The following is a 27,201-nucleotide window of genomic DNA, read 5'->3' on the forward strand; positions in this document are numbered from 1 at the left end:
CCCGAAACTAAGCTCTACTGGAACACAGCCTGGTGATTGCTTATGCACCATCCACAGGGTTTCCATGATATAGTGCAGAGCTCGAGCATAAGACGGGCACAGCTGAGGGCAGCAAGAATCGGGCCTTTCAATAAAGCAGTGGTTACAGAAAGATGTACATGTCTGCTAAGAATTACTTTCTACTTGACAGAGATCACTGTGTTCCTAGAGAGGATAGGCTGATATGTACACACACACACACACACACACACACACACACACACACACACACACACATACGCGGCAGGGAGAGGAAAGAACAGAGAGAAGAGGAGAAGAAAAAGAGTGCCGTGAACTTTACTACACTATTACAAGTTGGGTAGGCATAGATACCAATGCTCACACCACAAACTATTCCTCTGGACATTGTTTGTTCCTTTTAACAAGTTTTATTTTTCATTTTCTTCCTATGCCTTATTTCCTTTCTTTCCCCCTCCTTCATTTCCACTAATTTATGTATTTAATTCCTTCACATTTATTGGGATAGGCACTATGTTAGACATCAGATGTTAGGAAGATGAAGGCTGTCTTTCTTTGTGGAACTCGCACTTCAAAGGATAGCATAGCTATAAATAAAGAAGGTGTGCAGGGACTGTGTCTGTGGTATGGGGGAGTTTACTGTGCATAGGCTGGGAAGGCTTAGTCTTTCTAAAGAGGCAGTACCTGAGCTGATGCTTAAAGGAGGCAAAGGAGAAAGCCATTGAAAGATGTAGAGAGAAGGAAATGACAGGAGTGGGCAGTGATACAAAGGTCCAGAGATCAGAATGATTGTTCTTAATTCCAAGGTTTGAAAAAGAAAAAAAGGGACACCATACTGTCTACTGAAACATCTTTCAGTTGCCTGCATCAAATATCAACACTAGTTTTTTTAAACTTTAGGTACTAAAACTTGTATTAGCTCCTTTTAGCATATGTTCTTAATTTTAATATTCCCCCAAACTCCCAAAAGCAGATTGCTATTGATTTTATTTATAGTAAAAGAAACAAACTAAGAATGCTAGTATTGAATTTCAAATCATGCTTACACATGAAGCATAGTCTGTAATACATGTCTACTTCAAGTGAATCTATTTCATCTCTCTCTCTCTCTCTCTCTCTCTCTCTCTCTCTCTCTCTCTCTCTCTCCTTTTTCTCCTTATTTCCTCTTTATATTTTCTGCTATGTATGCCAGACTGGCCTCAAAACTGCAATCCTCCTGTCTCGGTCTACGTCCTGTATACCTATCATTCTTGAAAAGAGCAAGTTAATGAAACCCTCATCTTAACAGTTCTGGGATGTGAGGCCAGAGGAAAGACAACATGCTGACAATGAGCTTCTGTAATAATCCTAAACACGTAGGAAGTCCTTTTTAGTTATCATGGCTATTCCATGTGCAGCTTTAGAGATCCAACAGAAACCTTTTCTGAGACCTTTTCCTTAAATCCCTTATGCCAGAAAGGCACTCGGCCCTCTTCTAAACAGGACGTCTGTTCAAGCACAAAGGGAGAAGACAGCACGTAGGCAGTGTTTTCTACCTTCCTTCAGGAACAAATACAGAGCTATTAAGACATTACATGCCATTTACAGACACACTAGTGTCGTCGTACTGTAAACTAAAACATTAAGTTCTACACGATTAAATCCAGAGACAAATGCAGTACAGACTCTGGAAAACAAGAATGCATTAGAGCTAATTTTAAAATCTGAAAACAATCATGGATTATGATATGAGGAAATGCCTATTAGCCATTTTTCCAGCTCATTTTAGTTTTATTACCTTTTACACAATTTAAAATTTATGGAAATGTTTGAATGGTGCCTTTAATTTTTGCCAGAATATTTTGAACTTGGTTTAAGACTGAAACTGAAGAAGCCTGCGGAGGGTTTTAATAACAACTTCTTCAGTCTGTTTATTTAAAACACGATGATTAAGCACAACGCAAAGGTGCACAACTGAAAAGAGAAAAACGATACTGTCTCCTTCCTAGAAGGGTTTGCGCTTTCTGGATTGTTCAGCATCTTGAACCATGAAATGAAATCTTGCTTGCCTGTCAGTAGCCAAATCTATCTGATATTGTCCACACCACTCTGTGTGTATAAACTTGGTATTTAAGAGCTTGTGAGTAGTTCCAAAATTATAGAAAGTCAGCAAGATGCTTCATTAACGTCAAATCATTAGACTTGTCCAACATATCTAATATGCTCACAAAATTTCCTGTAACATTTTATTTCGAAGAAATAGAATGCTAGTATTCTAATCAAATATCTGTCAATCAATCATTTTCATAAAATGAAAAAATAGTAATGATATGAGGAGGAGGAGGAGTTAAGAGAAAGAGGAGGAGGAGAGAAGGAGGAGGAGGAGGAGTAAGAAGAGGGGGAGTGACAGGAGGAGGAGAAGGAGAGTTCAGGCACCAGAAGTGGTGGTAGTAGTTGTTTGTATCTCTGTGCACTACAGACATATGCTAAGTTCATGCAAGGCATGGGAGCCAGTTGGACTTTTATTGGCTACATAAGCTTTAGTGTTCTCATCAGTTAACAAGAACAGAAATATCTACCTTAGAGAACTGTGTGAGGCCTAAATGGCATAGACTTATATCAGCACAGTGTATGAAATAAAGAACTACTCTGTAGCTGTCGATTCAGAGCTTTCCCTCCTCCTTTGATGCACAGAACATCACTTGGGAATGATTCAACACAATCTTTTTGCTACTCGTGTAGTTGGCTTTGTTTTTGAGACGTCACACTCTGTATTCTAGGCTGACTGGGAACCTTAGGGCCAATGCTCTGCCTAACAAGCATGATCTACCACACTCATGTTCGATTTAGCCCAATTTGACAGGAAATAGTAAACAGCACAGAAATGTTTATTAGACTTAAACACAGTGAGTTTTCAAGAACCCACACTCACAAATCCTCTACAATATTTCTTCACATTCCAAAAACTCAGTCAGAAACTGGGAAAGGTGAGAACACAGAAATGACAACTACAGCTTCTTTTAGCAATATCCAGCTCACATTTACAAACTCAAGGGTCATTTCATGGGTCAATGGAAATTTGTTCTACCCAGAAAGGTATGTGTGTGGTGTTGGTTTTCAAGTTGGCTGCTCACGACAGTCACAACTTAAAATGCTTCTTTTCATAATTGTAATTGTTATCAGAAGGTAGAAGAAAAAACAGATTGATATGGCTGCCTTCCAACATCGTAGGCCCAATTACGGGTGTCATGTAGTATGTATTTGAGGTAAAGTATTAAGGGGCACAATGCACGTGCAAGTGCCCCAGGAGTAAGGGGACTGTTGGCTCTGGAGACTTGTAGACTCTCCCAGACAAGCCCATTAACACCATTAAACACTATGATGAGCTGAGATTGTCTCTCATTTTTATTTTGAAGGAAATAGGAGCGGTTGTGTAAATCCACAACTGTGCCCCTGGCGCCTACAGTGGGCTCTAAGCATGTCATTGAGGAACGCGTGCTGCCTGTGTGATTTGGCTGCAAGGGAGGTTGTGGGTGAAGAAGCATAAATCACTCTTGTGAGGGCAACTTAGTCTGAAAAAGACTGCCCCTGAAAGTATTTTAGTAACTTTCTGTCACAGAGTGAAGTAGGGGCTTTTAAAGACTATGGTTTGCCTCACACTTCGTAAAAGCTTTCAAACAGTGCCTCTGTTTTAGGCCCCCATGTTGGCTGAGCTCTGAAAACTGCTGGCTCCTGAGGACCTGTGCGTCCACACAGATAAATAAACAAAGCTCAGCTCACTTTTATATTTCTTTTAGTTTCAAAAGAAAACAGCCTAGTCAAACAACCTCTATATATTTGATGATAGAAGACTTCTCTTGGGGTATTCTATTTTCAAGTTTTATTCCGTCATAAATTGGAATTAAAATTAAGTCGCCACTTTCAGGTAAGAGAGGGTGATAAAATTTAATGATCACTAGAATATCAGGTGGAATCCACTTTACTGAGCTTGCTTCCTTGCTCTCTGGAGACCTCCTGACGTAGTAAATTGAAGTGTGCAAATCTAATGAGAGGAGACCCTGTTCACCCCAAGACAGGCTACTAATATTCATCTCTGCTGGGACCGCATAGGGAATGTGAGGCTGGTGAGTCTCCTTACCTCTTCAGAAAAGAGTAATTTTAATGAGCTATTAATCGTCTTGCCTACAAAATGACAAAGGGGGTATCCCTCCTCCCCCATTATCATGCGTGTTTATTTTTGCGGATGCATCACTTAGAATGCCCACCTCTATTCCCGTGTCTTAGAACAAACAGACGCACAGTCATTTGCCTCAGTTCTGCAGGAAGCATCCTGCGAACATGATATATGTAGATGTGGGATGTGATACATTCTGGTTTCTAGGCTGATAGAAGTTCCACTGAAACTCTCAAGAGTCAGCCCTAGGAACAGATAGGCTGTCACATGGCCTTCCAGCTTAATAAAACCTTAAACAGTTAATTCCAATTTGTCAGTTTTTCAAACTGAGAATTCTAAAAATACTTCAGAGCTCCCAAGAAAATGAGTATTTCTGGGGCGTGAATTGCTCCAATTCATCTGTCTGAGAGGATAGAACCCATTTCACCATTACATCCTTTAGAAAATGATTTTGAAGGGACACTTAGCAGTTGCCCGGCCCTTCATTTTTAGTCCTCTACAGTCTAATGGGCATGACTGACAGCAGAAGACTGGAAATGACCAAGGCAGTCTATCAGAAGCCCAGCCTCTGCCATGGGTGTTTAGCAGTAGGACCAGCTATCTCCTGGGTCTGCTGAGATATTAATATACTATTTTGTTCACTTCTGCCAGGGCATTTATTTCTGTGTGTCCATCACATTTATGGTGTTTTTTTCTTGCCTAGTTATCTCCAGCAATGTGCCTGCCAATGCTATATTACTATTTTCTATTATAAAACCCTCTGCATTGATATTTGTCAAGCTTGTTAAAAAAATAAAAACCTATAAATTCATACCTTATCCTATTTTTTTCTCTTAATACTCTGTGCTGCCACAGGCTGCTCCTAAGTAGCTAGTACAAAGTAAAGGGTGTAGAAAATGTTATTCATTGTAACCTATTTACCAGCACGCCATGGAGGTAGGAAAACCAAAGCCAATACCTACCCCTCCAGCCCTAAAATAGTTGTAAAAGCAATCATCATCATCATCATCATCATCATCATCATCATCATCATCTACTTCTTCAAACAGAAGAGTAAAAACTATTTTTAAAAGTCAACTAAAACAAATTAAATTCTATAATGAGTCATCTGAAAGGTAGAATGTCATTATTAGTTAATGTCCTTCAGGGAATAGCTCTGAAAAATATCTTCTAGACATTACATTACATTCCAGTAAAGAGTTTTGGTAATTATGAAGTGCATTGTAACCATCAGAAGTATTTATCTCCACTGTCTGTGATTCTTTGAGATATAGCATTCTCTTCCTGCTATTTCACCCTTTCCTACTTCTTTATACACTTGCCAAAGGCTTGCCTGTACCGACCCTCACCGTGTGATGAGGTCACATGCAAAGGCCTGAGGATGGAGGTAGAACAGGAGTAGGAAGGACCAGGAGTGGAAAGGAGGAAGAGAGGATGAAAGAGGGACAGAGAAAAGGGGTGTGGGAGGAAACTGTGTGTCCTTGTCAACGTTTTAAAATGGAAATGACAGAGTGCTGGTAATTTTTTCAGTGGGTGGGCCTTGAGGAGGTGAACGGGTAATGTTCAAGGTATGGAAACTTGCCAGGAACCTGTTATGTGCTCAGTAGCTGATACTTAGAAAATGAAAGACACAAGAGTCACATCACAAGCAAGACAGGACTAAGAGGACAGGAAATTTTAGTTCTGAGGCCAAACAGAGAACTGAAAAGATCTGTAGATATAAGAAATATTTATTCTGTTCTCTTCTCTACCTTTCCCTTGATATGAGAACACAGTGAACTTCATGATACTTTGTTCTTGTGAAGTTTCTCATTTTAGGTCTTAGGCAACTTAACAGGTTTAGGTCTTTATCCATAACGTCAATATTAGTATTCCCTGTGATCCAGCCAAGGCTTATATTTTTCTCATTGTTTACATTCCTGTGACTGTTAGGTCACTCAAACACTGTTGACCACAGGGTCAGTGACATCCAATTCTGCATGCTTACTTTGCCCTTCTGAGTTGTAAACTCAGGATCACCACAAGAACACACTCTGCCCCTGGGCACTTCAACACATGGATAAATAAAATAATTAGCAAGTTTCTGACAATCACTAGGGAAAATGATCATACACAAAAGGGCCTCTTTATGGAAGCCATGGGCTTCTCAGTACATTTTTACTTCCTAAATACTGACCCAATGTTTTCTTTTTCTTTTCTTTTTTCTTAACTTCTACTATCTCTGTTCTTCTTCTTTCCTTCCTTTCTTCTTTCCTTTTCCTTCTTCACCTCCTTCTGTACAATCCTAACATATAGTAGCATGCCTCTGCCCTTCCTCAGGCAGGCTACCTTCACCTAAAACAAGATACCACCATCCTTCTGGAAGAGTCTCACAGATTCTAAGTGGAGTGGCCTTCTTGCCTTCAATCTTAACCTGGCTCTAGTTATTTTCAACTTTAAAGTCAGATACAGTCAAAATACAAATTCCACCGTAATAGACTATGTGCAGCCCCCCAAACCTGGGAGTGTGCCCTTCTACCACAGCCTTCTTAGCACCTAAACTTTCCCCTAAACTCCCCTGGATAAGTCTTAATGATCAGGAAAACACTGGCTTTAGTAAGCTACTCAGGACATCATCTCTGCTGGCTCAACCTGCCTCCTTCAAGCTATGCCCCTCCCCCATAATACATAATACAGTTTATCTAACTACCTAGCACCCAGAAGTGTTATATACTAATATGTTATCATTTATTCAATATTTGTTTGAGCCTTATAGATACCTATTAGATTTAAGAACATAGAAAGCCAGCAGCCCTTAGGAAGATAATGTTAAGTGTAGACCGGCTGGGATACATACGTAGAAGATGATACTAAGTTGCTATTAAGTAATTCTCTCTTCTGGGCTAGTCTACACTAAGTAAACACTTTAGGGAGATAGTTCTATTACTTGGTATCACAGATAAGAAGATGGGCGTAGCCAAGTTAATTGAGTTCCCTGAGGTTAGCCAATGAGTTGGAGGCAGAGCACAAGCTCTTGGCTTCCATTCTTTACAGCCAACAGTTTTTGGAAAGCAAAGAACTCAACTTGGTTCAGTGGCCCTCTCTGAATTCTTGCCTATGGTATTCATACTGGAGGATAGAAACTCGAAGATATAGAACCATCTTCCATGGGTTTCAAGACTTTTCTATGACGCACCCTGAACTCCTGTTATTCTGAGGTATTAGCTCTCCCTCTTTGAGTGGATAGAACCAGATACCAAATACCATAAAATGTGAAGGGAATGCTCTACTCTACTGTGCTAGGACATCATGTTGTGCAACATGTATCTGTAAAGGCCCATGGTGAGCTGGCTGGTCCATTTTTTTTTTTTTTTTTTTTGCTGGTGAACATTTTGATAGAAGTGGTACTAACAATAAATATCTGAGAAGCAACACAAGCACTACATCTAATGAGGTAACTGATTCAAAGATTGGTATTATGTGCTACTATTTTAAAAGGCTACATATATCAGTAGATATGCTTAACACATGTTATTCTGGGACCAGTGGTAATTGTAAGACAGTGCTTTCTACAATAAACACCACTGATATTAATTTCAGAGGTGAGTGGTGTGGGTTACACTTGATATTCTTCCTGGCCTCACTCTTGTTCACGTTCTATATTCTAATACAGTGGGGGACATGTGAAAAAAAATGATCACTACAAAACTATAGCTAACATATATCACCCTTACTACATGTGGAGTAGCTTACACTGTTCTAACACAATGCTATGCTATACGACGCTATGCTATGCTATGCTATGCTATGCTATGCTATGCTATGCTATGCTACGCTATGCTATGCTAACCAAGCATTTTCAGTTCAATTATACAATTTTATCTTAATGGATACGCCATCAAATGAAGAACACCCAAATCAAAACAATAGATCTTGTTTGCTGTAGTCAACCTGACCCATTCTTCATTTACCAGAAGCAAACAGAGTCACCCCTAAAACACGCATGGCAGCTCATTATTTTATCCTCCAGTCTGTCTTTACTGCACAAGGCCCAAAAAGATCTACAAATGGTCAAAGTATTTACAGTGCTTAGGATCCCACATGATGTCTGCATCTGAATGGCAAGGGTTCTACTCTAAAAGATGGCTATGGGAAGCAAACTCAGACTTCAACTTTGAAGTTCCCATGTTGTTGTCATCTCCTGTGCTAGAGTAGTTGGGATATGGTAATAAGAACAGATTACAGATCAGAAAAGCAAATATTTTGATCACAATGATACTTGTCCTATCTGAAAACTGACTTTACCTGGAGAGTTTCCACTTCTTCATCTTTCCTTTGAGTCTCTTCTAGCAGACCTATAATGAGAAAATAAATATCCATGAAAAGACAATGTAAAAAATTGCTTTCTTCTTAAATCAAGTGCTTATTAAGGTATGAAAAGGAGTGTGGAAACAGAACCCAGTGCCCCTAGCAATGGAGCTTTGTGAGTACTCTTGATCCTGTCAACCTCAAGCCAGATGCAAAGCCCCAGAAATTCTCAGCTTTATATGACATGAAAGAATCATAGGAACTCAGTTAGAATTATAAATCAGGCTGCTATGAACATAGTAAGTAGAGCATGTATCTTTGTTGTATGTTAGAGAATCATTTGGGTATGTGCCCAGGAGAGGTATAGCTGAGCCCTTAGGTAGAACTATTTCCAGTATTCCAGGGACCCTCCAGACTGATTTCCAGAATGGTTGTATCAGTCTGCAATCCCACCAACAATGGAGGAGTGTTCCTCTTTCTCCGCATCCTCGCCAGCATCTGCTGTCACCTGAGTTTTTGATCTTAGCCATTCTCACTGGTGTGAGGTAGAATCTCGGGGTCATTTTGATTTGCATTTCCCTGATGACTAAGGATGTTGAACATTTCTGTAGGTGCTTGTCGGACATTCAATATTCTGCAGTAGAGAATTCTGGTAAGCTCTGTACCCCATTTTTGAATGGGATTATTTGGTTCTGTGGAGTCTAACTTCTCGAGTTCTTTGTATATATTGGATATTAGCCCTCTATCTGTTGTAGGATTGGTAAAGACCTTTTCCCAATCTGTTGGTTGCTGTTTGTCCTGTTGACAGTGTCCTTTGCCTTACAGAAGCTTTGCAATTTTATGAGATCCCATTTGTCTATTGTTGATCTTAGAGCATAAGCTATTGGTGTTCTGTTCAGGGAATTTTCCCCTGTGCCCATGTGTTTGAGGCTCTTCCCCACTTTCTCTTCTATTAGATTCAGTGTGTCTGATTTTATCTGGATGCTCTTGATCCACTTGGACTTGATCTTTGTACATGGTGATAAGAATGAATCAATTTGAATTCTTCTACATGCTGACCTCCAGCTGAATCAGCACCATTTGTTGAAAATGCTATCTTTCTTCCATTGGATGGTTTTAGCTCCTTTGTCAAAGATCAAGTGATCAAAGGTGTGTGGGTTCGTTTCTGGGTCTTCAATTCTATTCCATTGATCTACCTGTCTATCTCTGTACCAATACGATACAGCTTTTATCACGATTGCTCTGTAATACAGCTTGAGGTCAGGGATGGTGATTCCCCCAGAAGTGCTTTTATTGTTGAGAAAAGCTTGCACTATCCTGGGTTTTTTTGTTATTTCAAATGAATTTGCAAATTACTCTTTCTAACTCTATGAAGAATTGAGTTGGAATTTTGACGGGGATTGCATTGAACTTGTAGATTGCTTTTGGCAAGATGGCCAGTTTTACTATATTAATCCTGCCAATCTATGAGCATGAGAGATCTTTCCATCGTCTGAGATCTTCGATTTCTTTCTTCAGAGACTTGAAGTTCTTGTCATACAGATCTTTCCCTTGCTTGGTTAGAGTCACCCCAAGATATGTGTGTGTGTGTGTGTGTGTGTGTGTGTGTGTGTGTGTGTGTGTGTGTGTATTTAATTTGTGACTATTGTGAAAGGAGCCTGAATTTGCTGGTTTTATGTTGTCAACTTGACACAAACTGAAGTGACCTCAGTTGAAGAAATGCTTGAAACACAGCTGTAAGGCATTTTCTCAACTAGTGATCAAGGCGGGAGCACACAGCCAATTGTGGGTGGTGCCATCTCTGGGCTGGTAGTCTTGGGTTCTATAAGAGAGCAAGCTAAGCAAGCCAGAGGAAGCAAGCCAGTAAGGAACATCCCTCCATGGCCTCTGCATCAGCTCCTGCTTCCTGACCTGCTTGAGTTCCAGTCCTGACTTCCTTTGGTGATGGACAGCAATGTGGAAGTGTAAGTTGAATAAACCCTTTTCTCTCCAACTTGCTTCTTGGTCATGATGTTTGTGCAGAAATAGAAACCCTAACTAAGACAGAGTCTTTTCTCTAATTTCTTTTTCAAGTTATAGCCTTTGAGTAGAGGAAGGCTATTGATTTAATTTTATATCCAGTCACTTTGCTGAAATTGTTTATCAGGCTTAGTAGTTTTCTGGTGGAACTTTTGGGATCTGCAAATAGTGATATTATGACTTCTTCCTTTCCTATTTGTATCTCTTTGACCCCCTTTTGTTGTCTGATTGCTCTGGCTAGGACTTGGAATACTATATTGAATAAGTAGGGAGAGAGTGGGATGTTCTGTCTAGTCCCTGATTTTAGTGGGATTGTGTCAAGTTTTTCCCCATTTAGTTTGATGTTGGCTACTGGTTTGCTGTATATTGATTTTACTATGCTTAGGTATGGGCCTTGAATTCCTGATCTTTCCAAGACTTTTAACATGAAGGGGTGTTGAATTTTGTCAAATGCTTTATCAGCCTTTAATGAGATGATACTGTGGGTTTTTTTTTTCTTTAGGTTTGTTTAGATAGTAGATTACTTTGTGTATTTCCTTATATATCCCTGCATCCCTGGGATGAAGCCTACTTGGAACCCAGATGTCCCTCAACAGAGGAATGGATACAGAAAATGTGGTACATTTACCCAGTGAAGTACGGCTCAGCTATTAAAAACGACTTCGTGAAATTCTTAAGCAAATGGATGGAACTAGAAAAAAAATCATCCTGAGTGAGGTAACTCAGTTACAGAAGAACATACATGATATGTACTCACTGAAATGTGGATATTAGGCAAAAAGCTTGGAATACCCATAATACAGCTCACAGACTATATGAAGCTCAAGAAGAAGGAAAACAAGTGTAGATGCTTCAGCCCTTCTTAGAAGGGGAAGCAAAATACTCACAGGAAGTAGAGGGTAGGAGAGACTTGGGAAGAAGAACACAGAGGTAGAGGAAACAGGGGCAGGATTAGGTATGGGATGAGATGGGGATGATACACAGAGGGTCAGAAAATTGCACAAAGGTATGTAGCAATGGGAGATGGGGAACTGGGGGTAGCCACCAGAAAGTCCCAGACGTCAGAAAAGGAAGAGGTTCCCAGAATCCAATGGAAATGAGGTTAGCTGAAATGCTCAACAAAAGGGAGGGAGAACATGTAGAAAGAGAGTATATCCAGAGGTTAGGCAAGGCCTCAGGTTGGCGGATGGGGCCATCCACCCATCTCCAAATTTTTAAACCAGAATTGTTCCTGTCTAAAGGAAATACAGGGACAAAATGTGGAGCAGGGACTGAAGGAAAGAGCATCCAGAGACTGCTCCACCTGGGGATCCTTCTCATATTCAGACACCAAGCCCAGACACTATTGCAGATGCCAAGAAGTGCTTGCTGACAGGAGTCTGATATAGCTTCTCCTGAGAGGCTCTGCCAGGGCCTGACCAATACAGATGTGGATGCTCACAGTCAACCATTGGACTGAGCACAGGGACCCCAATGGTGGAGTTTGGGAAAAGACTGAAGGAGCTAAAAGGGTTTGCAACCCCACAGGAAGAACAACAACCAACAGGACCCTCAGAGCTCTCAGGGACTAAATCACCAACCAAAGAGTACACATGGAGGGACCCATGGCTCTAGCTGCACATGTAGCAGAGGATGGCCTTATCTGACATCAATGGGAGGCGAGGCTCTTGGTCTTGTGAAGGCTTGATGCTCCAGTGTAGAGGAATGCCAGGGTGGTGAAGTGGGAGTGGGTGGGTGGGTGGGCAGCTGGGAGAGCACCCTCATAGAAGCAGGGAGTAGGGGGTAGGATGGGGGTTTGCAGAGGGAAAACCAGGAAAGAAAAAAGGATCCAAAAGGGCATAAACATATCTGAAGCATTTTATTCGATGACTATATAACCAACATCTAAAACATTTGATTCAATGACTATATAACCACCATGTACCACAAACTCCTTATAGCAAAACGTAAGAACAACCCATTTTCTCTTCAGATGAGCTCTCAAGCCAAGTCCCACCCCCAAAGTCAATATTTGGAACCAAACTCAAACACCGTGCAGTGATGAGTGTTATTAATGGAAGCAGAATACCACATCAACTGTAAAGTCACATTTTTATTATTTATCATTTTATACTGAGAGAGTGGGGTGTACTACAGGTATATCTGACCAATAGCTTGGCAAGGTCTCAGAGAAATGAATGGCTAGAAGGGAAAATAATCAATAATCAACTGAAGAGAGATGCATCCTCTTGCATGCATACAGCCACAGTTTCTCAGTGCCTGAATTTATGCACTTGCTATAAAGGAAAATATATTTGGCTAGCAGAGCTCTCTGCCTCCAGCTAGACCACTGTGCTACAATCTTGTTACATTTCACAAGCCTAAAGAGGGCTGGGCTAAGTCAGAACATGGATGTGATTGGCATGAAGCACATTTAGCCGTGCATGTTCGAATACTGGCACTATAGTGCAACTGGTTTACCTTACCAAGAGCTGGTGCTACATAAAAGCAAAGCCTAACTGGAAGAGATCCAACACACACATCACCCAGGCAGACACAAACATTTTAGCAAGTGCTAAGCTAGAGACCAGCAGGAGGAAGCAACATAAAAGGGACAAAGTAGCACGCGTGTGTCATGCTGCGCAGGTGTTGCTCTGAAACTGTAGGGGGTATCACTGGAGGTGATAATGGATGGTAATGGCCCTTTGAGACTGTGCACTAAGAGGGCTACAGAGGTAAAAGCTGATTCCCATAAGATGCAGTGTGCTGTGCTGTGGGACTCACAGGCAGTTTCTGTTCAGGCTTCTTTAAAAGAACTGACTTTGTCTCCAAAAGCCTCCCCTAATCATGAGAATCAATCAGTGGCATTTCGGGTTTCTTAGCAACAAGGTATAGAAACAAACTTGGATGTATTAGACTGGCAGGTGTCCTCGGCTCTCTTGCTTCCTTCCACTTTACTCGGCTGCTCTGGGACCTTTTCCTGCATGCAGGCTCGTGCTATGACCTGATTCCACATAAGAACCTCTCACTGGCTTTCACACATGTCTGCTTTGCATGGAAGTTGCCTTACCACATGGACAAGCCCAAGATGACCTGTGAATGATAAGAGGCACATGGCCCAGGACACTTCCTATTGCCACTCTGAAGGCTGCTCCAGTAGGCAGCCAGTAAATGTCCAGAAGCAGAGCTGGCCAGCTGATCTGGAGGTAGGTAGCTACAGATGACCCAGGCTCAGGTCCAGACAAGAGCACACAAATGGCTCAGCTAATCTCAGTGCCACTCCAACTCAGAACTTGAGAGCTGGATTGTGAACCAGTTTTGCTAAAGCCTAGTTAGTGGTCATGGTTGGGAAGCAAAACTCTCCTGCCAAAGCCTCCCATGATCAAGTGAATCAACAATGATAAAGCAACATGGTGCTGTTTCTGGGTGTATTTTGGAAAAGAGTTTTCATTGGCATTTCAGGTTGCTTAGCAACAAGGTATAGACTGCCAAAGAGGTGAAGGAACACAATACTGTCCCCACTGATTGTGACCAGTACCCCTTGCCAAGATCAGTAATTTTGTTGTTTGTGCTCACAATAAATACATGGAACCAGCACTAACCTAGGTAGTGTTAAAGGCACATCTACAGCCTTGTTCTCCTAACTTATAATCTACCAGCACAATGTGCACTCACTTGCGCCATGCAGTACATAATTATACTCTTGTGTCACTTACTGTTTAAAGTGTACACATTTGCACTCCTACTTGCTTCAGGAATCTTCTGAAATCAAAGTCTGAACTTCCCCATTTTTCTAAGAACTGCCGCTCTAACCTTGGAATTTAGCTTAACCCTCGCCCCCCATGGCAGAAACCTTTGTTGGGAATGAAGAGTGGGACTATGAGCCTGTGTTGGAGAAGCCTAGCTCCTGATCGTGGCTGAGCGTGTGATGGAGAAGCCTAGCTCCTGACCGTGGCTGAGCGTGTGATGGAGAAGCCTAGCTCCTGACCGTGGCTGAGCGTGTGATGGAGAAGCCTAGCTCCTGACCGTGGCTGAGCGTGTGATGGAGAAGCCTAGCTCCTGACCGTGGCTGAGTAGCAACGTCCTACTGCCAACAGAAGGCAGCTCGCAGAATACAGTAAAGCTGCCAATGAGGTGAAGGAACACAATGCTGTCCCCACTGGTGTGGCTAGGGCCCCTTGTCACAACGAGTGACCTCATGTATTCTTAGAGAGCTCAGAAGAAATGACTGTGACGAGAGCCTGAGGGCTGCTTTGCACCCTTGCTCGATGCTGGCATCCTCAAGCTCGGCTTCATTTTCTTATAGTCCACGACTTTCTTACAGCTGCTGTGACCGAGTAGCTTCTGTGGGCTTCGCTTAATGAAAACTTCAATGAGAAGCATAGCACCCTGAGCACCTCCCTTAGACGGGCACTAGTTTTTACGTTAACTGACGCTAACTCATTATGATGTGCAGTGTTGGGAAGAGGAATCTCACCTGGGGGCGGGGGGGGGGGTGAAGCAGGGAGTCATAGATGAGAACTGAAGCCTCTGGTTTGGTTCTGGTTTGGTTCTGAAGCACAGTTAGGGTAACACAGAACAACAACAGCTTTGCACCACTTCCTTTGCAGTCTTTGCAACCAGTCCCTTGGTATTTAAGGAAACCTGACCCTGTCTTAACTTAGTGATGTCACTTCTAGCTTCATAAAAGCAGGCAATATACCTGATCTGAAAAGGTAAATCACATCCAGGAGTGCATCACCAACACACCAACCTAGGAACATGACTCCTGAAAATGAAGGTCGAACGTAGAGATAACTGTCCTCTCTTTAACCATCTACTATGAAACATCCCACTCCCATCCTAACTTGGGCAGCTGATACTGGGCAGGAAGGCACTTGAGATACAGCAGCTTTTAAGGCAACACTCAGGGTAGCAGAAGCTTTTAGCTGCTACACCCAGTCAGTCAGGAAGAGGCCCTGCTCCATGTTCCTATGTGTCCTGTCCTTTACTGAGCACAGTGAAAAATATAAATTCTCAAAAGCTCAATATTCAAAATTTACTCTGTGTATCTTTCTTTGTGTACAGTACTCATGGTATAATGAAATCCAAGTAGCACGTGGCATCTCACAAGGGACCACAAATGATAGATTTAGCCTGCTACAGGTATGCTCCTGATAATCAAGGCATTAGCTGCATACACGAGAAAATGATCATGTTTTTCTGTTTTTTTTTTTTTTCTTTTCCCCTGGCTATCAAGCTAATGCAATTATTGACACTGTAAGGATAGTAGAAAGAACAGAAATAATACAAGGGCAAATTTTCATTTTCTCTAAAGAAGCAGAATTCTATTTATAAGTGAAATACACATTATGTAGTATGTACTGCTAATAAAATAATTTAAAAGGCTGAAAGGAAGCTGCTTTAGGAAAAGTTGAGGTGAGGGGCATAAGGGTTATCAAACAAGCGTTCCTCTTGTTTTGAGACAGACTTCCATAGTGTCATGTGGGACTAAACGTTTTAAATGACACTAAGAACCCCTGATACATACTAATCACCTTACATCTTACAGATGAGGACTCAACTCCAAGACATACAGTGCCCACAAACTGAGCCCAGGACTTCTACAGTGGACCTTGGCTTCCAGGAAACAATGAACACTACCCACTTCAAGACTTGTACTGAAATGTTCTATCAATCCCTCTTCAGCCACACATGCTTGCACAGTGTCTAATTCTTCCACAAACTGAAAGAACTCTTCACTGGCACTCAACAATCTGGGAGCAGTCCACCCATTCCTGGGCATCTACGGGGGTCGCTCTCCACTCCAGTTGCCTCACATGTGACTGAAGGAAAGCAAATGCTCAAACAGTTGAGAAACCAGACGGTTAGAATATTAGCATCTTACAAAACAAAACAATGAAAAAAGTTTGGGATTTTTTTTGAATGATCACTGAATAATTTTCCAGTTCAAAAATCACACAGGCCAGCAAATATTTTTCCTATTTCATTATACTAGTCAAGGTAATAAGATAAATATAGTCAAGTACATTTGGCTATAAATTAATATTATTGACTCTCTGAGCACCATATACATGAATTAACACAACCATAGTCTTAAAATACTCTTTTAGACTTATGTATGCAATGACCATTTATAAAAGTATTCTCACTTTGTCAATGTGCTCTAAAACGATAGCAACTATTAATATGTCATTTACATTGTATTGGCTATTGTAAGTAATCTAGGTATGATTTAAAGTACATGAGTTGGTCATGTCCACATGACATTGTTAATTACCTAGAGGGACTTGCTGCCACAAACTTTGGTAAGAATCCCCAATAGGGACCAAGAGACAAATACTGATACAAAACATAATAAAAATCAGATATGTTACTTTTCTAAAAATTCACCTTAAGTATCCCTGGTGAAATCAATAAAATGTGTAAAAAGTTCCAGCTATAATTTTAAGCAAACAAAACAAAGAGGCCACTAATCACATTGTCCAGACTCCACATAGGACAGAAAGCTACATTATTAAAGCTCTATCATATCTACTGCCACCAACTGGTTATCCGTGAACATGCCACAAAGAGCTCAGAGTTTCCTCATCAGACCTGAGCACAGAGAACACAGGTTTAAAAAGAGAAGAGCAACATTGAAGACCTTTGTCTACTGCTTGTATTCTGGGAGAGACTGAAACAACATACTAGTCTACAGATAGGGCTGAACTGGCCAATGCATGATGCTTTAATAAATAAATAGTTTTATGGGCCACTGTCTGTCTTGGCTATGTGGTATGACACACAAACACAGGTCCTCATGTTTTCATTTAAAGTTAATTCATTTCTGGGAAAACATTCCCAAAACTTCAACAATACAGAAAAAGAGCACAAGAGTTTAGCCAGGTCCTCCGTGCTTCTTCCTAGCTCTCGGGCTGAGAAAAACCCAGTGACAGAATGAAAGTTTTGATGTTCCCAACAAGAAAGCTTTTGTTATTCCTATAGAGAAAAAGAGAAAGTAAGGGTGTGTCCACTAAAAAAAAATAACTGTCCTAAATTGCTCAAAGGGCCATCTTTGCTTTAAGAGACCCTTGATTAACAAAAAGGGAAAGAGAACTCTGTGATTGATTGTAAAACCTACTTCAAGGTTAATTGTCTTCTGCCTGAATGAGGGCATAGTGTGGTCCCTATTCACAGAGGCACCATTCCCAACTGTTCACAGAGTATGAAGTTGGAGATTCCTTGGGTTAGAGGGCGGGTTTTCCTGGACAGTACTCTGACTCTACCTTCTAGGAGCTATACATTTTGGAGTCTATGCAGCCTCTGTTTAACCTCTTTGCTCATCTCTTATTTATAGAACCCTCAAAACATGTTTGCTTGTTTTTGTTTGCTTTATTGTTTTTGTTTTGTGATGCAGTTACTAGGGAGATCCATGGTGTTTTCTAGGTTATGGGTGAATGCAAAAAATAAATGAAAAGACATGACTGCTTCCAAGAGGGTTTATTATAGATAGAAGGGAGCGCATAGGCCGAGGCATCTGGAAGACCCGAGGGAGCACCACTGGCCTACTGAACCAGGCCATGTGAGAAGAACGTGGAGGAGAGATGGCAGAGTTAGGAGCGAGGCCAGCGAGCAGGAGAGCAGCACAGCCCAAATAGCTAATAGGTAGGTTACACAAGAACAAGATAGGTTACACAGGAGCAAGAGGCTGGGGGAGGGAGCCAGGCCAGGGACTGAGCTGCAGAGTGTAGGGTAGGAGTGCAGTATGCCAGCCAGAATGTTTCTATAACAGATGCTGCCAGAGGGTGGCAGACAGTATCATCTGTGATATCCTAATAGATATCTTAGCCTTCTGTCCATGGTTTGAGACATAACATGGGTCTACTCTAGAGCCAAACCACACTGAGCTTTTAGGAGAAAATTCTCAGATTTCTGCCACTACTATTACTTAGTGATCTAGTTGTAAACAGACCCTGGAAAAGGAATGCTGGAATGTGGTAGAGCATGCTTCTTACAAAGTATACCTCCATGTTAAATACCAGCAGTGTGTCCTTTGTGAATACCCACAGAGAGCATGCATCTATATGTTTATTCTGGCTTTGAAAACAGGAAGGCAGACAGGAGCCAAGGCCTGAACATAACCTCCAGAAGCAAGGAAAGCCAAGGAAATGGATTCTCCTCATGACCATAGATGACGGAATGCAGCCCTGAGTTTGGTAGATATTAACTTTGACCTCCACATCCATCCACCAAGTTTGTGACATATAGTACAGCATAATAGGAAACCTGAACAATAGCGATGCTGTAATAAGTGATATATTCTACTAAGAACACAGTTAAGGGCATTCATGACCAATGACCAGAGGAGCAGGTAATCAGCATACAATCCCTATGGTACCTCAATGAAAGCCTTACAAAGACACCTGTAGCCAAGTAGGACTGGTGAGAATGAGGCCCTCAGGGCCAACTTTTAAAGGTTACATCTGTCATAATTACTGACTCCAAAGAGTATATTATGGTTAGGTCCTCCAAAAGTTCTTGATGTTTTTAAAATTTATTCTGTGTGCCATGACTACACTACTGTATAAGTACACAGACAAAGGTATACAACATAGTTCATTTCTATAAAAGGTACATGCCAGTGAACATGTAAGATCCAGGGTGGGGCAAAATATTTCAAGGAAATAAACTGCTTCTCAGCACTGTCTTCAACACCTGTTCTAACGCCTCTCTCACAATATACATGTTACCCACAAATGTTTTTACATAATGAAGAAATTCATAAGAATCTGAGTTATAACTGTGTTAGACACAGTATGATATCTAAAACAGCGGAGATATAATTATATTAACTGAATATTTTATCTACATTATTTTTTCTGATTTAGAGTCTCAAATCCACACAGTTTAAGCATGATGTAAAGAACAAACATGTGAAGAGCACGTGCTTCACATGGGAAGAATAGGGAGGAGTCAGAAATATAAATGCCATATGAAGATCAACTGAAAAAAGACGTGATTAGTGGGCAACAGGGCCAAGAATAAGCACTACAGCACAGTTCTGAGTGATGCCACACAAGATTAAGGCACAGACAGACAGGGATCCAAACAGAATTGGGATTTCAGCATTAAACAACAATCACTCGCTCACACACTAGAAAATTTCCAAATTTTGACAAAACAAATAAACTGCAGATTGAAGAAAATGTGGAAATGCTAAATAGAATGAACCCATGGGACCCCACATGGAGACCCCTTGTAGTCAAAGTTCTTGAAAATCAAAGGCAAAACATCTTAAAATCAACAAGAAAAAAAAATCAGCTCTGGAGGGAAAATAATCAGATCAATACAGATTGCCATAGAAAGCATCATTTTTCTTAATGTAAAAGAAAAATGGCTAACATCCTAGAATCCTCTATTTAGTTAACAGTGTTAGGAAGGAAGGTGAAGTCAAGGCTTGTTTCTGAAGAAAGATTAAATCGATGGGCTTGAGAGAGAGATGGCTTAGCTTTCAGGGGTCCCGAGTTTGATCAACTCCCAGTGATTCACAACCACACAGTGGCTCGCAACCTTCTATCTGTCATCTCATGGGATCAGATGCCCTCTTCTGGTGTGCAGATAGATGTGCATACACATAAAGCATCTATATACATAAAATAAACAGATCTTTAAAAAGAAAGATTTAATTAGTATATGTCCAGGATTCTAAAGGAAGCTCTCCAAACAGGAAGGAAATGTATTTAGGAGGAATTGGCGACTGAGTTGATGGCAAAGACAGAAGCAATGGCTCTGTGGGTCAAGTGCTGGCTGTGCAAGTATGGGGCGCAAATACTAAATCAACCAGAATTTATAGTAGAAAGCCAGAAGAGTGGCATAGACTTGTAACTCTAGTATTGGGGGAGGCAGAAGCAGGCAAATTCCTGGGTCTCACTGGAAGAGCCTAGCCTACTCAGTGAGTTACAGTGAGAGAGAGACCTGTATCTAAAAAAAAAAAAAAGATGAAAAATAATTACCAAAAAACAAGCAGTGCCAACCTCTGAGTTCCATATGTAATGTGCAGGCAAGTATATGTACCCCCCATACAGTACCATGTACCACAAACACCCCTACACACATAGTAAAGAAAGGAAATTTAGCAAAGGCTTCAAAAAGAGTAAAAATACAATACGCCACCTTTAATGAATTCAGTGGGTTTATTAAGGGAGGTTTGATGGACAGTAATAATTATGAACTTGACAGGTTATAAAAATCACCTAGGAGATAAGATTCTAGGCATAGCAGTGGTAGGTTAGGTTAGATTAAGTTAGCCTCTGGGAATGTTTGGGGGATTATCTTGAAAAGATTAAATTCCGGGTGAAGATTCATCCTAAACAGGGTAGCATCCTTCCCTTGTCTTGGTCCTGGATTGTAAAAAAAGAAAAGTGTAAGGCGAGCGGAAGTATTCATAGTGCTTTGCTTCTTGAGCACAGATGCGAGGTGACCTGGGCCCTCAAGCGCCTGCCGCTCGCTGTGGCTTCTCTGCTAAGATGGACTATATCCTGAAGGACAAAGCCTTCTTCCTAACGTTGCTTTTGTCAGGCATCAAAGCAACAAGAAAAGAAACAGTGACAGAGGTACTCGGAGACCACTTTCCGAAGTGCTCCTAGACATCCATGTGCCCTTGCTTTGAAGCTGGCTCAGTAAACTTGACAGAGACTTTTGTGACAAGAAGCATCTCTGATAGCCAAATATAGAAAACAACCCGTGTGTGGACAAAGGATGACCGAGGAGACAGCAGTGATCCTTAAACGTATGTTACATCACTCGGTTACAGGGAACGGTGGGACAGGCAAACACAGACAAGAGATACATGAGGAAGTGACTGGAAGGTAGGGGCAAGAAAAGGGAAGTGTGTCCTCACAGTCCTGGATCTGTTGGTTTTCTGTATGGAATTAGACAGAAGTAATGACTGTAAAAATCTATACAAAAATGTACCCTTAAAAGTAGATTGTTGTTTTTTATGAATCTTACTTTTGGGAAAAAACAACCAAACAAAATGATCATGGGTTTACCACCCACCCTCCCCACCCCCACCCCCGTATGAATAAAATACAGGACATGAGCCTTGGTGTCAAGATGATGTGGATACAGAATAACCCAACCTCTTTCTACTACTCCAAATGGTGACTAAGGAACAAAAGTCATAAGGATGACACTATTCTTTCTATCTATCTATCTATCTATCTATCTATCTATCTATCTATCTATTAAATAAAAAATTCCCATCAGTGCTACAATGCTTCTTCCAAGTCCCAAAGATCATATAACAAAAAAAAAAATCACAAAACCAAGCATGACAAGCACACTTTTGCTTTTGTGTCACGGTTTTGAGTTTTGAGTCCTTTGAGTCAGGGTTGTCTAGGTGATTCCCAAAATAGTAAAGGCTGTTGCGACTGCCCTTGGTTGCACCACAGAAGTGGAAGTGCCCCTATTGTTGAAGACACATGAACTTCAAACACTGGAGCCGAAGCCCACTGAGCTGGAAGTGCTTGGAAAGCCTCCTCCCTGAGGACAAACTTTCATGGTACCAGAAGGCATCACACAAGTTTCCAGAGAAGGAAAGCAATGAACAGTCCTATCCAGCCATGATTCATATGAACCACCAGCACAGAAACACGCCTCACATGATAACCCTAAGGGTACATTCCTGGCATACAGACTTGGGCAGTAACCAAGTGCTCTCTAATTTAAGACTTGCTCAAAAAGAGGAAAACCATGCCTGGTTCTAGAAACTTAATCACCTACCAGGGGCTAGTGAATTCCTGGATCTTGGAGAACCTATAACCACCATCTTCTTAAACAGCAAATGTCTGTCTACATCCTTATAGTCACAGGTAGGTGTAGTTCTCAACCCTCATCAAGAAAATTTCTCCTTGCATTATGTGGAGACCATTACAGAGAACCACAACCAGTGAAAAGCCAGAGTTGTGGAACCCAGTTCATCTATAACCCAACTCTTACACCCGAGGCTCAGCAGGAGAGGAGGCAGAAATATTTGAAGAACTAAAGGATAGAGACGTTTGCTGTGAGATCCTGTTTCCTAGAAATGTAAGAAGCTACACCCATAAAGTCTCACCACTATGACAGCCTAAACAGGAGCTGAAGAAGGACAACAGTAGATATGCTAAAGTGGATGGAAAATCCCAGGAGATGGCAATCACAAAGAAAGAAATAGAGACCACTACTGAATGCTGAAAGCAGGAGAAATACCTTTTTCCAGGGAAGACTACATCACCTGGGTGTCCGACACTAAATGGTTAGTATTGGAAACATACATACAGGAACATTCTACAGACTGAGCAGACTGTATGTGTTTTTATGAATAAGGAAGATGTCACAGGGGGTCTGTAAATATAAAGACTCCCAGCATCCAGATACTTATATATGCAGAGAACAATAAATAGTGGGGGTGTGGGCCACAATTTGAAAGAGTATGACCAGGTATATGGAAGGATTGGAGGAATGAAAGGGAACAGAGCAAATGATGTAATTATATAATAATCTCAAGAAATAAAAAAAATTAAAAAGAGTGCAAAAATTAAAGGCTGGTTTTAATATTTAAATGAGATGGTGTACACAGCCCTTTTAACTAAACTTTATCACACCATTTTGAAGATATGATAATTATTATTATTCCTTTCATATTAAAATGCATTAAAGACTACTGAACCTGTACATCAGGAACACAGAGAAGAAAGGAGAAAATAGGAGAAGCCCGGCTACTTATGGACCAGCCAATATAGCTAAAATGCCAAGCTACAGGTTCAGCAGACAGACCCTGTCTCAAAGAGTCAGGTGGAAAGAGAGAAAAGCAGGTGCCCACTGTCAACCTATTTTTCCAGACATACACACAAAAGAATTCTCAGGAAAAGTAGTGGGATCTCAGGTCCTACCTGTTTATTCTATTTCTGAAGTGTATGCTCACTCTACTTAGAAATATTCTGCAAAAATTCCAAACTAACTTACAGGTTAGCATCCTAAACACAGCATCCTGTCTGTTCCCACAGAGTCTCACAGTGTCCTAACCCCTCACTTAAACTTTCTAGGGTTGGGGATCTTAAGCAGTGTGTCTTAATACTTTTATTTAAAAACACTCTGTGGTAAAGAACTACCGATGAGAGTGGACACCAAACATGTATATTGTCAAATAGGGGAAGATGTTTGAAACTTTCCTGATGCAATGTAAGTCACACGACTGAATCACCTGGAGGATGCACTGTGACTCACTGTTTCAGGGCGCTTTAGTCTGTCCTGGGAGGACAGGCATGACAGAGAGTGTAAGGCAGAGACATGCACATGTGGACATCGGGAGGCAGATGGCAGGGACCAGAAATGTGAACAGGGTATAACCCCCAAAAGCCCACCTCCAATGATGCAGGTCCTTCAGCCAGGCCCTGCTAATGGCTTTACAACCTTCCAAACCTCCTAACCAGTTTCACAGAAGATATTCAAATACCTGAACAGAGGGAAGTAATTTGACATTCAAAACATAACATAGGTCTTTAGGTAAACTCCAAGGAAATTAACTCTATTATTATATTCCCTCTGTATACTGAAGAAGAGCAGAAGAGAGAAAAAAAGAAAGAAAGGAAGAAAGGAAGGAAGGAAGAAAGAAAGAAAGAAAGAAAGAAAGAAAGAAAGAAAGAAAGAAAGAAAAGGCCTGTATTTCTCATGCTAGACTCCTAAGCATGTAGTTTATAAAAGATTTTCTTTTATACAATTTACTTTCAAAGCTGGAGGTCAGCAAGTAGAAGAATGCATATCAACCCACTCTTATCATCCTGTACAAAACTTAAGTCCAAGTGGATCCAAGGACCTGCACATCAAACCAGACACACTCAAACTAATAGAAGAAAAAGTGGGGAAGAGCCTTGAACACATGGGCACTGAGGAAAAATTTCTGAACAGAACACCAATGGCTTATGCTCTAAGATCAAGCATCGATAAATGGGACCTCATAAAACTACAAAGCTTCTGTAAGGCAAAGGACACTGTCATTAGGACAAATTGGTAACCAACAGATTGGGAGATCTTCACCAATCCTAGAACTGATAGAGGGCTAATATCTAAAATATACAAAGAACTCAAAAAGTTAAGACTCCAGAGAGCCAAATAACCCAATTAAAAAGTGGGGTACAGAGGTAAACGAAGAATTTTCAGCTGAGGAATATCAAATGGCTGAGAAGTTCCAAAGGAATGCTCAACATCCTCAATCATCAGAGAAATGCAAATCAAAACAACCCTGAGATTCCACCTCACACCAGCCAGAATGGCTAAGATCAAAAACTATGGTGATAGCAGATGCTGGCAAGGATGTGGAGAAAGAGGAAAACTTCAATGTTGGTTGGATTGCAAGCTGGTACAGCCACTCTGGAAAACAGTCTGGAGGTTCCTCAGAAAATTGAACATTGTACCACCTGAGGATCCAGCTATACCACTCCTGGGCATGTACCCAAATGATTTTCTAACATACAAGAAAGACACATGCTCCACTATGTTCATAGCAGCCTTATTTATAACAGCCAGAAGCTGGAAAAAACCCAGATGCCCTTCAATAGAGGAATGGATACAGAAAATGTGGTACATCTACACAATGGAATATTACTCAGCTATCAAAAACAGTGACTTCATGAAGTTCATAGGCAAATGGACTGAACTAGAAAATATCATTCTGAGTGAAGTAACCCGATCACAGAAGATACAATCCATGGATGAAATGAAGTTCAAGGACGACCAAATTACGTATGCTTCAGTCTTTCTTAAAAGGGGGAACAAAAATATTCATAGGAGGAGATATATGGAGACAAAAATTGGGGGTTGGGGATTTAGCTCAGTGGTAGAGCGCTTGCCTAACAAGCACAAGGCCCTGGGTTTGGTCCCCAGCTCCGAAAAAAAGAAAAAAGAAAAAAAAAATTGGAGCAGAGACTGACGGACTGGCCATTCAGAGCCTGTCCCAACTGGAGATCCAATCCATACACACACACACACACACACACACACACATACACACACACACACACACACACACAGCCACCAAAACTAGATAATATTAATAAAGCTAAGAAATGCATGCTGACAGGAGCCTGATATAACCATCTCCTTAGAGGCTCAACCAAAGTGACAAATACAAAGGCGAATACTAGCAGCAAACCATTGAGCTGAGAATGGGGTCCCCAATGGAGGAATTAGAGAAAGGATTAAAGGAGCTGAAGGGACTTGCAATCCTACAAGAACAACAATACCAACCAACCAGAGCTCCCAGGGACTAAACTACTACCCAAAGACTATACATGGACAGACCCATGGCTCCAGCTGCATATATAGCAGAGGATGGCCTTCTTGGGCACCAATGGAAGGAGAAACCCTTGGTCCTGCCAAGGCTTGAGGCCCCTGGTGTAGGGGAATGTCAGAGTGGGAAGGCGGGAAAGGGGGTGGTTGAGGAGGGGAACACTCTTACAGAGGAAGGGGAGGGATGGGATAGGGGGTTTATGGTTGGGAAAATGGGAAAGGGAATAACATTTGAAGTAAGTGAAAGTATCCAATAAAAACATTATCATCTTTCTTTAAGTATCTCCTTGTAACATCTGCAGTATCAGCTCAAAGCAAATACCCTCTGTTAGCTTTTAAAGCCACATTGTGACAGAACAATAGAAAGAATAAAAATTGAAAGAGGGAAGGTTTATTTCAGTTTGTGGTTTATGAAATTTCTTTCCATCATCAGGTGGACTCAGTGTTTGAGGTCTGTACCTGAGAAGCCCATCAGGGAAGGGTGTTTGTGCCAGGGCAAAGCTGTTCACCTTGGTGGGAGAGAAGCCAATCAAGTAAGGGATCCTTGTCTCAATGTCTCCTTAAGGATCCGCTCAAGTAGTTTAATCCCATTGGACTGGACACATGTCTTGCAAGTTTCCATGAATCAAACTCCAGCCTCTGGAGACATTTCAGATCCAATCCACAACACAGTTCATGCTCAAACTCCACTCAGACACCGGTGTTCTTGGATCATCTTGCTTCTACCTCAATCTCGCCATTACTCTAGTACAGTTTGTTCTTATACCTTCCTTACATATCAATAGACTCACATTTTTTGTAATATTTACAAGTCTTAATTCTGAATACTATTTAATTAAGAGTTGTTTGCTTAATAATATCTTTGTTGTAAGATCCAACATAAGGGAAGCAGTCTACTCTGAGCTAAATCAGCAACCAATGGAATTTTAAGTTAATAATAAAAACAAACTATCAAAAAAGTGTTCACAGAGGTCAAGAAGGAGAAAATACAAAAATCAACTGCTTCATTCCTGCTATATTCCTTACATCCTTCCAATATCTGAAGCCAGTAGCTTCTATCCTGAACCCAAAGATGAGACTATCAGAAGAAAAAGGAAAAGCAAGTCACCCACACTGTCATTTAACAAAAACTACCTGTCATCAAAGGTACAGAATACCTTATCAGTGCCCTTATTACTTTCTCTGTATTTTTAAGTTTTAATCATCCCAAAATGTTTGCACAGTTATTTCAGCAAATAGTTATTTTTGGCAAAAAGTGGAAGGAGCCAACCAGGTCTGAATTAAGAGTGACAGAACCTAGGGGTGCCTAGGCCTGCAGTCACTTTGCTACCAAGCCCCTTCAGGGAAGGCTATGCAATATGGCACAGAGGAACCAGAATGAAGTGAGGAGAGTGGGGCTCTCCTAGTGTTGTTGGGTACCACAGTGGACTTGTCTC

The 27,201-nt window shown here is 41.1% G+C and overlaps 1 protein-coding gene across 7 annotated transcripts in view; it reads right to left on the bottom strand.

The window, feature by feature from the left end:
• Cep128 (centrosomal protein 128) overlaps window positions 1–27,201 on the bottom strand; it is a 378,006-nt gene that overhangs the window by 66,544 nt on the left and 284,261 nt on the right. For all 7 annotated transcript variants that reach the window (XM_056985589.2, XM_056985588.2, XM_056985587.2 and 4 more), the window contains one exon: window positions 8,456–8,505. In XM_056985589.2, coding sequence (XP_056841569.1) covers window positions 8,456–8,505 — 50 coding nt within the window. The remainder of the gene's footprint in view (window positions 1–8,455; window positions 8,506–27,201) is intronic.

Source organism: Rattus norvegicus, chromosome 6, assembly GCF_036323735.1.
Source record: "Rattus norvegicus strain BN/NHsdMcwi chromosome 6, GRCr8, whole genome shotgun sequence".
NCBI lineage: Eukaryota > Metazoa > Chordata > Mammalia > Rodentia > Muridae > Rattus > Rattus norvegicus.